General features: G+C 36.4%; 1 protein-coding gene across 6 annotated transcripts in view; it reads right to left on the bottom strand.

Moving 5' to 3' along the window:
* LOC121315869 (cAMP-specific 3',5'-cyclic phosphodiesterase 7B-like) overlaps positions 1–12325 on the bottom strand; it is a 71230-nt gene that overhangs the window by 17677 nt on the left and 41228 nt on the right. For 2 of the 6 annotated variants that reach the window (XM_041250418.1, XM_041250419.1), the window contains 2 exons: positions 2719–2802; positions 2047–2102 (listed from right to left, as the gene is read on the bottom strand). The exons of 2 other annotated variants lie outside the window; for them this stretch is intronic. In XM_041250418.1, the coding sequence (XP_041106352.1) occupies positions 2047–2065 (19 nt within the window). In that variant the 5' untranslated portion in view covers positions 2066–2102; positions 2719–2802. The remainder of the gene's footprint in view (positions 1–2046; positions 2103–2718; positions 2803–12325) is intronic. 2 more of the 6 variants (XM_041250416.1, XM_041250414.1) reach the window with 1 other exon arrangement.

Below are 12325 nucleotides of genomic sequence, written 5' to 3'. Positions count from 1 at the left end.
GCAATTGAGCAGTGTCTACATTTATTCAATGTCTTCTTATTTTCAGGACAGCTGTCACGGCCTCTTTCTACACAGAATCAATAGAAGGGTCCTGAAATTATCTGAGAAAATTCACTGGTTACACCAATCAATTGCCAAAACCTAACCCTAGTCAGTGTTTGAACTGGCTGGTGTCACTGTGATGTTCTTCTATCACACATAATACATTTAGTGCAGGACGATTCATTTATAGTTTTCATGATGATATGTTAAAAAGCAGTTTAATGATCAACTCATTTGAAGCAGCCAGAATAAAGCTAACCATCTATAATCTGAGAATCTGTTCCAAACTTTCCTATGGTCTTTAATACTATGCTATTGAAAAGGCATGAATTTCATGAAATTTCAACAATACAAACACAAACAAGCAGAGAAATCTTCCATAAACAAGAACACTATTTATTTTGTAGATATAAACTATAAAGATAATATTTCCATCTCCTGCATCATAATTGTGGCATTGGACCAATGCTATTTATGTGTACTGTAATACCAGTCTAAATCAAGAACGGCACCATAGGAGCTCACTTTAAATGGCTGTTGCCAGTTTGTGCAGAAATCATTCATTAGACTAATAAACTCTGCTGCATTCTCAAGATTCAGAACCATGAGATAAAATAAAAAGTAGCCATATTACAAAATCTACAGTTATTAATCATCTACTGCTAGCAGTTTTCTATATGTGTCTCTTAAATTGTGTAGAGGGGTTGGAACAATTATTAGACGTAATATTTTTGACAATTCCTCAGTGGTTCCAGTAGCACCTCTGTTTCTTTAGAGATGTTGTGGGTGGAAATCTGTAGCAGTCTATGTGCCAGAATGCCAATCGAGTCCTCACTTTGGTGACTGTTTCTCACTGAATGTAAGTAAAGGACAAGAAGTCAAGTGTTTGACTATCTACCAAACACCCCGTGCAAGTGAAGTGGAGGCAGTGTGCTTGAAGGTGGAGTTTTTTGTGTTTAAAAAGTTCACACATTCTTCACTTTCTTACTTTTAACTTTTTCTCCTCTTTCCACTTATAAATTCTTTGGTTTTATTTACCTTATTTAAAAATGAATGTAGCATTAGATAAAGTAGCATATGCTCTTTTATGGATTACATACAGTAAGACCTATAAGAGGTGGCATTTGCAAATAAAAAGTAACCTGACAGCAAGCCCATTTTAATGTGTCAGGCTACTTTTTGGATAAAGCTTCTATTGTGGATTTAACCACTTACAATTTTGGAACACTGGCGTCAATGAGATATGAACATATTCTAAGACTACTGTAATCTGTTTTTTTCCATTTGAAAAAATCATGCTAATGATGAGAGTAAAATCTTAGGTAATCTAGCTCCATGGTTATTATCAATAGCTTAATTGGCAGCTACAAAAAAATAAAAAAGTCACAAGGATTTAGGAAGCTTTTAAACATCACATTCTAAATTGCATTGATCTTGGTTTAGCTGTTTGCTATTCATCCGAATAAGAAGCTTAGTATGGTCAGAAGATCCCTTCTGATGCTGGTAAGGTTGCAGTCATAGCTCTGCACGTCTGTTTATGAACTGACCCTCTGTATTGCAGCATGCTGACAACAGCTCTGGTTAAACATGTAGCCACTGCAGTCTTCATGTCATTGTGAGTTTGTGTGGAGATGGTTGGATATATCATTATGCTTTGTTTGGGCCTGTTAAAAACTAATGAAACTCAAACTACTTTATCAGAGTTGTTGAAATGTTTGTCTTCTAGACTGAGAACTGTCTTTATTTTTACTCTGTAACAGGGTGAAGATACTGAAGCATATCCGGCTTCCCGCCTATTGGTGGCGATGATGTCAACTGCAGGATCTTCTCACATGGATGGTGGAGATAGCCCTTTAGGGCTGCCATCTTTGTAAGGTCAAGTAAGGTAGATACAAGGAGGCACCTCTATCTGGTTGGCCATGTTGGTAAGGACCCCTACTGGTAGTCTATAGGTCCAGGCTGATTGGAGAGGCGGAGCCTCTGAGTATATATAATGGATGTTACCAGTTTGTGCAGAAATCATTCACAGGTTGCAGGTTGCTTGGAGCCTCTGGTCTGGGCTGGAAGGAAGACATGCAGTGAGACCAGGGCTACAGAAAGGAGTATTGTGTGTTATTTATTAAACTAAGATCCTCCAGATCGTGTCTTTTTTATATCCCATTCCTGGGGATACCAGTGAGCTGGGAATGAGAGAACGAAGGGCTGGGAACAAGAGGGGGACTTCTAAATCTGCTCTGAAAGAACTGTCTGGGAAACTCACTAATAAGCATTAACTCTTAGGACTGCATGTGGTCTGTTTGGATTTATTTTTGTGATTTTGTTTCATTGGTCTGTAAATAATAAATAAACTGTGTCTTCACTCCCTGAAAAACCTGTGCATCTCTGTTTTATTCTGTACCACCATTTACATACTCAGACAATACTTGTTGGAATCCTAAGGTCACCTGCAACCCATATTTCAATGAGACTAAATCTGTCAGCTTTCCAAAAATCCAAAAGCTGAAAATCACACTGCTTTTCAGCATCAGGTTGTCATTTATAGAAGCCGATTTACACAAGCCGATCTGAACCACTTCATGTGTAATAACAGTTATTTAAAAAAGTTGGCACACCATGCATGGGTGGCTTTGCATGAGGTTAATACTGACAAAAAAAGCTACCCTGAAAGAGACTTACTGTTTAGTAATCGGAAGTCTATGAATGGGAAGGACCCTCGCCGCTCAGAGAGAACCCCTGCTTGCTCTCTCACTCGTGCATCTCCTAAAAACACAAAGGAAACAGCCATTTCAGTAATGTTGCCCTTGCAAGAAAATCAAGACATGTTTTATAGGACACCTGACTGGACAAGGCATGAACTCATAATGTCAAGCTCTCAGTTAATTTACTGGCTTCAGAGCTTTAAATGGCAGCTGCTTCGTGTTTGATGAGCCCATAGTTTGGTATTGTCACTTGATAGGACCAGAGGTCAAGTGTTTGACCATCCACCAAACACCCTGTGCAAGTTAAATGGAGGCAGTGTGCTTGAAGGTGATTTTTTGGTCACACAATTTTTGTTGAAGAAGAAAGAATATAGAAAGAACTAGTGCCTTGGCAATTCCCATTATTTAAACTTCCCTTTCTTACTTCTTTTTTTTCCCTATTATTTCCACTTATAAGTAATTTGTTATTATTTGCCCTTTTAAAATAAAATAACTGTATTATATTGCTGACACAGTGGTGTGTGTGTGTGTGTATATGTGTGTGTGTGTGTGTGGGTTTGGGTGAGTATGTGTGTGTGAGTTTGTTTAAGTATGCGTGTTTGTGTGTGTGTGTGTGTGGGGGGGGGGGGGGGGGGGGTAGACTATGCTCATATTGTACTGGCACGCTCTTCAGTAACATTGCTAAATAATACAGTTGTTGGCTCAACAGGAGGTCCAATTGCATCAGGCCCAAAGTGTCCCAGACATGATAATGACGTTCTGAGTGTCTGATTCATTGAATTACAATAGGAATTGCATAATATGAAAAAGTAGAGTAGATTATTGATTCTGGTGTTCCTCAGCCAAATTTCCCCCACAGAGCCTCACTTCCCCATCAGTCTAAGAAATTCCAGCATTGGGTTTAAGTTGGTTAGAACTGTAATACTAGAGACCTGTAATACTGGTTCAAGTGCTGGCTATGACAATTCACTTTTAATATCTTTCACTGTAAAATGTTACTATGTTGTGTGCTATGAGACTGAAGTATTACAGTAAAAAGATTAAGATACAGATACATGATATCAGTGTGAGAAAGAAGTGTTTGTGTGTGTTTGTGTGTGTGTTTGTCTGTTTGTGTATATGTGTGTGTATGTTTCTGTGTGTGCATGTTTGTGCATGTGTGTTTATGTGTGTAAATGTTTGAGTTTCTGTGCATGTTTATGTGTGTGCATGTTTGTTTGTGTGTGCGTCTTTGTGTGTGTGTGCATGTGTGTGCATGTTTGTGAGTGTTTGAGTGCGTGTGCATGTTTGGGTGAGTGTGCACAAGTCTCAACTCACAAGGGTTCCAATACCAAACAACATCTGTGTTTGCAGTGAAGAAAGTAGTCAAAACACCACAAGGGTCAAGCTGTTTTGGAACACGGTTTTCCATATTGACATTACAGAACTTCGAAAAGGTCAAATCAGCATACATCTCAGGATGTTACTAACTGTGCACAGTCACATGAACGCTGCCATCAGATTACCATGAAATTGCTTTCTTAGGCCTATATAACAACAACTGAAGTTACTGCTATTCATCTTTTATTCTCTACGGTAAAAAAACCCCACTGTAGCAAGCGCAATAGTAAAGCCAAGGAAACTACTTTACACACTATATTCAATGCTATGCTATCTTCATAATGTCCCTAGGGTTAGCCCATAATAACCTAGAAAGAAAATCTGCTCTGTTTTACGTAGTAGGGTTGCTTTTGCATATACGTCTATATATTCTAGTTTTGTTTCTAAGACTTTATAATGTTCTCATCAAATTGACTTTGCTTTAAGCTTTGCTAAATATTGTAGATACATGGCATATGTATAGGTAAAAAGCAACAAAGAGTAAAAAGATGATCACCTAAACATAAATGAAAATTTCTTTAACATATAAAATAGAAATTTAAATTAAGCCACAAGAATTCCCAACAAGGCCATATTGCATGTACTAGGACAGCAAAGAGCTCGATTTTGTAAATAAAACAATAGGGGCTATCCAATATTTCCAAAAAATAGAATATTTCACTGATGAAATGCAATATCCATTGGCATCTTTAACTGTCCATGAATACCTGAACCAAGTGTTACTTCAAATTCTAGCATGCACAACATGAGCTGAATCATGACTTTGATGTATCAATTAAAAATAATTTCCAGTACAAAAGTCTTCTATTTTTGACCGCCTTGAGCTATGTCATATACATGCCCACTTCACAAGCTATTGCGGTTATTTTAAATTTCTTTGTTGCTTTTGTGCTTGACTAACTTTTGTGATTTATGTGAAAATGTGTTGAAGTGCCCGCCCCTGTGTGTATTTTCTATTATATGTTGCGTGTGGTGTGTTAAATGTCGGTGTATAGTCATTGGTACACGGGATATAAACGGGTCTGTGTAACACGAGTGTTTAAAAATTTGTATTTAGGCACGGGATTGTACATCACTTCAGGTACATTTAAAGTAGTTAATATGTGAGCATGAGGTTGCACATAATTAATTCACGTGCTTAATTAGTAACTGAATCCCAGCACAACAGTATATATAGATGCACGTTTTACTCACTCGTGGTTGGGTGTTCGGTGAGTGGAGAACAGGAGAGAGAGTATGAGCGTTATAATTTCAATTGCTATTGTGTGCTGGTGGGAGCAGCACGATATTTGTATTCATCTGCTCACTGTGTTTGTTAGTGTGTCTGTCCGTGCACCGTGTTTTGTTAAGGATAGTTCATTTTTGTTTGTCTATTTATTTTGGCGTAAAGTGCCGTGTCCTGTTTCTGTTTGTTTGTTAAACCCTTTTATTTTGCAATAAACCGGCGCAAGCAAGCGCCATCATCATTTCAATTCATCCGTCCTGTCTGTGTATTTCATTCCTTTTCTTGGTTCTGACGCCGCCCACTTCAGCCGTCTTTGTGACAGAAAAGAAAAAACATTTTAGCAAGAGTCTGCATTTAGGACACTCCACTACTGTTTTCTGGACTGCTTCGTCTGTATGTGGTTTCAGGAGCTGAGCTCCCACTGCCTGAACCACACTGGGAAGCAGGGCACTGTTTCTAGAGAACGTCCTCTCTTCCCTCTGGAAGCAGGTTGTAATAAACTGTTAGTTAGTTTATTAATTTCAAACTGACAGTACTGTAAATATAACATAGCTTTATTTAACTAGGAATGGGACCTACTACACAGTGATGCCAACATCATACTAATGTCTGCCTGACTTCGCTCTAACTAGCACTGACCTATGACCCATGACACTTGAGCCATTGGAGCTCTTAAAGGGATCATGTTGCAATCACAACTTTAACACTAAACGTAAAAGGGAACTTAGGAACTATCTATCAATATACTACATCTGTCCCCCTTACTTAAAACTAGCTTCTTGTTTTTACTTTAACACTGATATTACTACAGGTCCAGTCTCTGAGGAGTCCTGTGCACCCTTAATGATCATCACAGCTCTGTTGCAAGAGCTACAGCTGGTTCCGGCTCTAGATCTGGTGGTAGAACCTCTGCTTGAGATTTGGGGTGTACTGGTGCAATAATGTAATTATCCTCTCATTACACCTGGTCCTCCTCTGGCTCTTACAAAGGTGAAACATCCTTAAGTGATCTTGGTGACGGTGGATCATTTGTCCATTTCTTCCAACTGGCCCCACTTTCTCCAGTATGGTTCCTTGCATCCACTTATGTTCAGCTCCAAAGGCACTTGCATAGACTTTTTTCTCCTACACACAATGCACTTTGGCATTGTGATCATGCTGAAACTTCTGTTGAGTTTGCACAACGCTCACTCTCCCTCCCACTTCAGGTTGAAGCAAATCTAGACATGAGATTAGTCTACAACTCATTAGTAATTCCGCTGGTGAAAATCCCTTTGTTGTCTGGGGTGTGATTGTGTAGTGGAACAAGAACCTGGACAACTTGATGTCAGTTGTCCCCTCCTTCATCTTCTCTAACCCCTCACTCACGATCTGGACTGCTCTCTCTGTCAGTCCATTCGATGCGGTGTGGTAAGGCAATGTTCTGACATGCTTAATGCCATTTTTCTTGCAGAACCGCTGGAACTCTTCATTAGTGAATGTTGTATCATTGGCTGTCACTAACATCTCAGGCAAAACGTACGCCTTAACTGGTTGATGGTAGCTTGTGAAGTAGAAGAAGACATGATATGGACATATATCAGCTTGGATGACCCTACTTTCGCAAAGTAGACAGTCGTCCTGGATAGTTAACTCAGTCTTCCTTCGAAAATAGGGCTTCAACTTTCCAAATCCACTGCTTCAGGCCAACCACGTCTCACATACACCAGGACCTGTGACAATGTAGGGTCTCTTCTGCTGCCTGACTATATTTGTCCTACGTTGACATGAAATGTGGACAGGTTTTCCAGCAACATTACCATTTCTCTTTTGAGCATGGGTTATTAATGACAAACATGTCCAAAGTTGGTTTTGTTGAGACCCAATTTTATACTTGTTTTTTTTTTTTTTTTTTTTTTTTTTGTCTCTGTCTTACTTTACAACATTTATACCATTTAAGTGTAAATCTGTGTTACGTTTTATGTGTCTCAACTACTGGAATTCTTATCTGGCACTGTAATATATCCAGCTCCTCATTGTACTATTTTGTTGCCAGATGACTTATCTATATTTTTATTTCAATAAAGACGGACTGATTAGCCTGTAGCAAAACAAGATAATAAAAAAGAAAATAAAAAAATTATAATAATTTTTCAGGCCTTCCACAGGAAATACCTGGAGAGCCTAATCTAACCTATTATCTTTCTCAACTACAGGTATTTCCTGAAGAAAGGCCTTTCCGTGGAAACTGTCTTTCCCTTTCTTTTGAGAGTATATTTATTGCCCTGTTTTTGGTTTTATTTCATGCTTCACTTGCTAGGAAATAACCAGATGCTTTTCTGGAGAGTGAAAGATAAATACAGGTAGGGGATGGGATTCTTGCTGTTGAGTGATACAACTGATTCTGCTAAAGAGAAATATACATACACTTTTTCTATCAACTTAGAAGTCAAGTTTTCTTTGTGAGTGTTATAGGTCCTGCATCACGTGCCTAAAGCTAAAATAGGATTTAAAGCTGATAGAAAACATTTAGTCCTGTCTTCTACTATGAAGTAAATGCTTCCTGGATAAATAAAGCCTAAGAATGAATACAAAAAAAATTGATATAAGCCTTTCTTTTGAAACAGATACAGAAGTGCTTGAATTTATTGGCCCTGTTAATTTGTTTTGGGAACAGGATGTTTTTCAGTTTTGATCCCTGGTGGACTCCTGCAGAAAAGTCAGTAAGGAAGCTTTGTGATGCTAATATTTAAATCACTTTTAAAAAATGAACACTCACTGTATTAAAAGTGTGGTTTCATTCTTTGGTTGTAGACAGACTATGAACAATGTAAATCACTTTATTAATAAAAAGCTCAAAACTTAATTATAATTCTCAATGCTACATTTTGTCTTGTTTGCTTGGAAGAAACTATGTGTTCAGTTTGTGGTAAAGAAAATCATTTGGATAAAAAATAAAACTAAATTCTCAAAGCTAATTTCTTTAAATTGTCATTGGCACATTATTTTTTTTGTCTGAAAAAATAAACATAATTTGCATTTCTAAAATGAATTATAAACTATTTTAGAGGAATCACAAGCCCTTCAATTAAATGTCTGATTTGTTTACTTCTAGGTTGGTACCTTTATTGGGTGTGTTTCTATTGTCTGAAAATAATCGTACTCATGACGATTTGAAGTAAATAGCTTTGAGAATCCGACCTATTGGATGTAACTGAGTGATATGTCCTGATGGTTTAATGGTGCAAGATGTTTGATGCAGCCTGTGACAGAGGGAAATTCCACAGTACTTGATCAGCTGGGGCCTGCAGTAATAATTTTGATCAATTAGGGACTGCAGTCATAATTTTTACCTTTAATGACACAGCAGGTGAACATGAAACCACATACTCAATACTTTCTATAGATAAGAGTGTTAATGCCAATGCAAGTTGATCCTGTTGTCCAGTTCTGCCAATACATACAGTACACGGAATGGGAAAATTAAAATAAGAAAAAAATCTAATTGAATCAACCTTTTAGGAGTTTTTGGTAGCTTCAGTATTTGAAAAGCCAGGTCATGTCAAAAATGTCCAGATTCCTGAAAAATACCAGCCAATAATGGTTGTCAGACAGATTTGTGTAGCTGTGGATGACTCCTATGTAGTTGGGTACTTCATCAGCTGCCAGTCAACTGCAAATCAATCAGTTCCTTAATACACCAACAAGACCCCTGACTTACAGCTGCTCATTTCAGCCGGCAGTGACCCATAATCAGGGCTTTTAAAAAATGATAAATCAACCACAAATCCTGCCGATAGCTGTCAACTCGTATTTATATGGGAATGTTACTTATTTGCAAAAGAGGAAAGTTCTTTAGCTGCCCAGCTTACTGCAATTGCTTTGCAATGCCTCATATTTCTTAGCAAATTTTAAATCCTATTTTTTTAATTTTTTTTGTCCGCTGTGTTTATTTTAATTTCTTTAGGTTCCAGTATAAAAACAGAAATGACACAAACCAAATTGCTTTTTGGCCAAAACATTCTAACACTCTGACATTGTGTAAAACAGTAATCAGTATTTACTTTATTGTGCTTTAAACACTGACACAACAATGTTGGATGCAGCTCCCATGCGTTTAACATCACAATACGTGCACTTCAAATGACTGTATTTGTACTTATTTGAACCAATGGCTTTATTGTCATTTACTGGTTTGCTAATAAGCACATATTATTTTTTTAAACGTAAACATCATAATATTAGGCAGAACATTACAATAGACATCATGTGAAAAAATGTATTTGGTTCCCAGAAAACATTTTTGTTTTTTTCTTTATACATGATGTTCTCTTTTTGAGGCCAAAAACATCCTGAGGCCAAAGGAATGATACAGTAGATAAATGTAAGATGACTGGCCTGTTGTTTAAAAAAAAAAATCAAAAGCTAAACATTTTAAATAAAAACTCTGTAATCAACAGGATGTCAAATTGCAATTCGTTTTCTGTTCACAAGCTGCCAAATAACGAAAGCAGGCACATTTTCTTTATTAACAGCATGCTCACATTTTATCATTCCAATGCTTGTAAACAAGTGTTTCAACATCATTGTTTTCTACTGTGTTTGCATACAAATTACCTGTTTTTAAATGATAAACCAGTGAGGCTTTAGCTGAAAATAAAAGGTAATCTAATTCCATTCTGTAGAAAAAGTACATACTTAATGACATCACATTGAACCATGTGCAACTCATGCATTGTTAGGAAAAGTTACTTGAGCAAGTTTGAACAGGCCCACTCTATTTTTTTTTTTTTTTTTTAAATAACATTTTCCTTCTGGCAGCACTCATTTCTAGTCCTAGTTCTTTTGTGTGTAGTTGCTGCTGTACCTTGTTTTTGTGTATCAGTTCAGTGCAGAAAAACTTAATAACATTTTTATTTAGTACACAACAAACGTTTGCATTTCAATCTGTATTTTGAATTTTTATTTTGCTTGCTCCCCTAACAGGCCACAGCTTAAATCACTGTTGGTGGGCTTCTCTTGTAATCATCATTTTTTAATTAAATAACTTTTAACTAGAATGTTAAGCATTAAAGGCATTGGCTGGCAGTATTGGAATTGAAACTCTTTGGGCCCTATTTAGTAAAGTTTGCAAATCCCTAAGACAAAATCAGGCGCAAGTGGTGGCAAACAGACTTTGCCCACCTATGTGATTTAGCAACTGTGTTTTAGCACACACCTGGCAAGTCAGTATTTAAGTAAGATAACAAAATGAGAAAAGTGGTGCACTTTTATCTAAAAATATGACAATTCACTTTAATTAACAGCAAGAAATTTAACTGAAAACTAAAATGTAACTTGAAAGATATCTAAGAGTTTTATCCTGCATAACATTCAGACATACAGGGCTAGATTCTCAAAGCTATTTACACATAGAATAAAGTTAACAAACCAGAAAAAAAAACAATTCTGTCATTAAATCCTGGGGTGTTCCCAAAGTTTTTTAATTTTTTTTTATTCATTTTAGAAATGTAATTTGTGTTCATTCTGGAGTACATTTTCTTTGGAGACTCGAGCCCATAAAATGCGGAAAGATAAAAAAAAAAAAAGTGGGTCCCTTTTACAAAGCTTGTATTCTGCAAACTCTTCTAGACTGTTATTAAAGAATCCAATACAATGTAACAGCTGTGTAAATAGGTATGGAGAGCCATTTGTGCCAAAACTATCCAGCCATTAATTTGTCAATTTGTTTGTCAATTCATGAATTGGTCAATTTGTGCAGCAATTCTTCCATATATTCGGCAATTCATAAATGTGTTTGTTAATTCATCTAATAATTCATTAATTAATTTGTCAATTCATTAATACAAAAGGCTATATGGACCTGCAAATTTCCAATCAACCAGATGAACTTCCCTGCAAACTTCCCAACAAACAGACAAACTTCCAATTGTGCCAAAAACACTGCAAACTTTCTAGCCAATGGGAGCACACAATAATATTTTAACCAATGAAAATCCAGCCTCACTCAAAACTGCTTCAGCCAATAATATTGCAGTTTATTAGTAGACGTTTTAAAAGATATCCTACTTAACAAGATACTCCACCACTGATTTTCAATGGAGACTTCTGTGTCACAACGCTCAAAGCATTGTGGTATGGTAGAGAGTTAGGCAAAGAGAGGTAGAGATTTAGGCAAAAACAATTCTATGTTGGTTTTCACCGTGTTAAAAAAATGCATCAAACTTTTGAAGTAGATTTCACATTTGCCCAAGGCCTTTTGAAGAAAACAGCAACATTAGCAAATTATGGCACTCAATAAATAGGTAAGATTATGTCTATAGTAACACAATTTTAAAATCCTTAACAAAATGTTTATTTCCCAGAATGTACTATTTTAGAATGAATTACAATTTACTATTGATAAAACTGTGTAGACCGTTGTTGGCTTCTCTACTTTTTTCTAGAACAGTTACAACAATTTCATTCATATTAAAAGTTAAAGATTTGTGAGTAGTACATCTATACAGCTAACCACGCTATATGAAACACAAACTGTACAACACTTTCTTTAAAAAGATCAAAGCAGGGATTTTCTTCCAGTAATAAGTGTGTTATCTACACCAATCGTGTAATTTAAAAAAAAAAAAAAAGTCATTTATTTTAAAGATTTGCATGTAGGATACCAGAACCTAAATAAATACTGCTTTCATATGTTTTCATATGTGCTCTGAAACTTGCCACATCTGGGGGCTGAATATAAGCATAAATCTCTCTGACACATCCTCTTCACATCTGCTCCATTTCAGATTTGAAATACAGACAGAGAATGGAGAGAGAAAGAGAAATTGCATTGTGTTCACTGATACAAAAAAAAAAAAAAAAACCTACCAAATATAGAAATGTTGCAGGTTATAAAAAACATCCTTCAAAAACCTTGTAGTATAAACCATGAGATTTGACCATCTTATATTTATGGACCTATAGTTCTGTTATTAATGTCTCTGACTTAAGTGGGGTT

This window comes from Polyodon spathula, chromosome 5, assembly GCF_017654505.1.
Source record: "Polyodon spathula isolate WHYD16114869_AA chromosome 5, ASM1765450v1, whole genome shotgun sequence".
Lineage (NCBI taxonomy): Eukaryota > Metazoa > Chordata > Actinopteri > Acipenseriformes > Polyodontidae > Polyodon > Polyodon spathula.
Note: the sequence above shows the minus strand (reverse complement) of the source record. Positions and strands in the feature narration are given on the sequence as shown.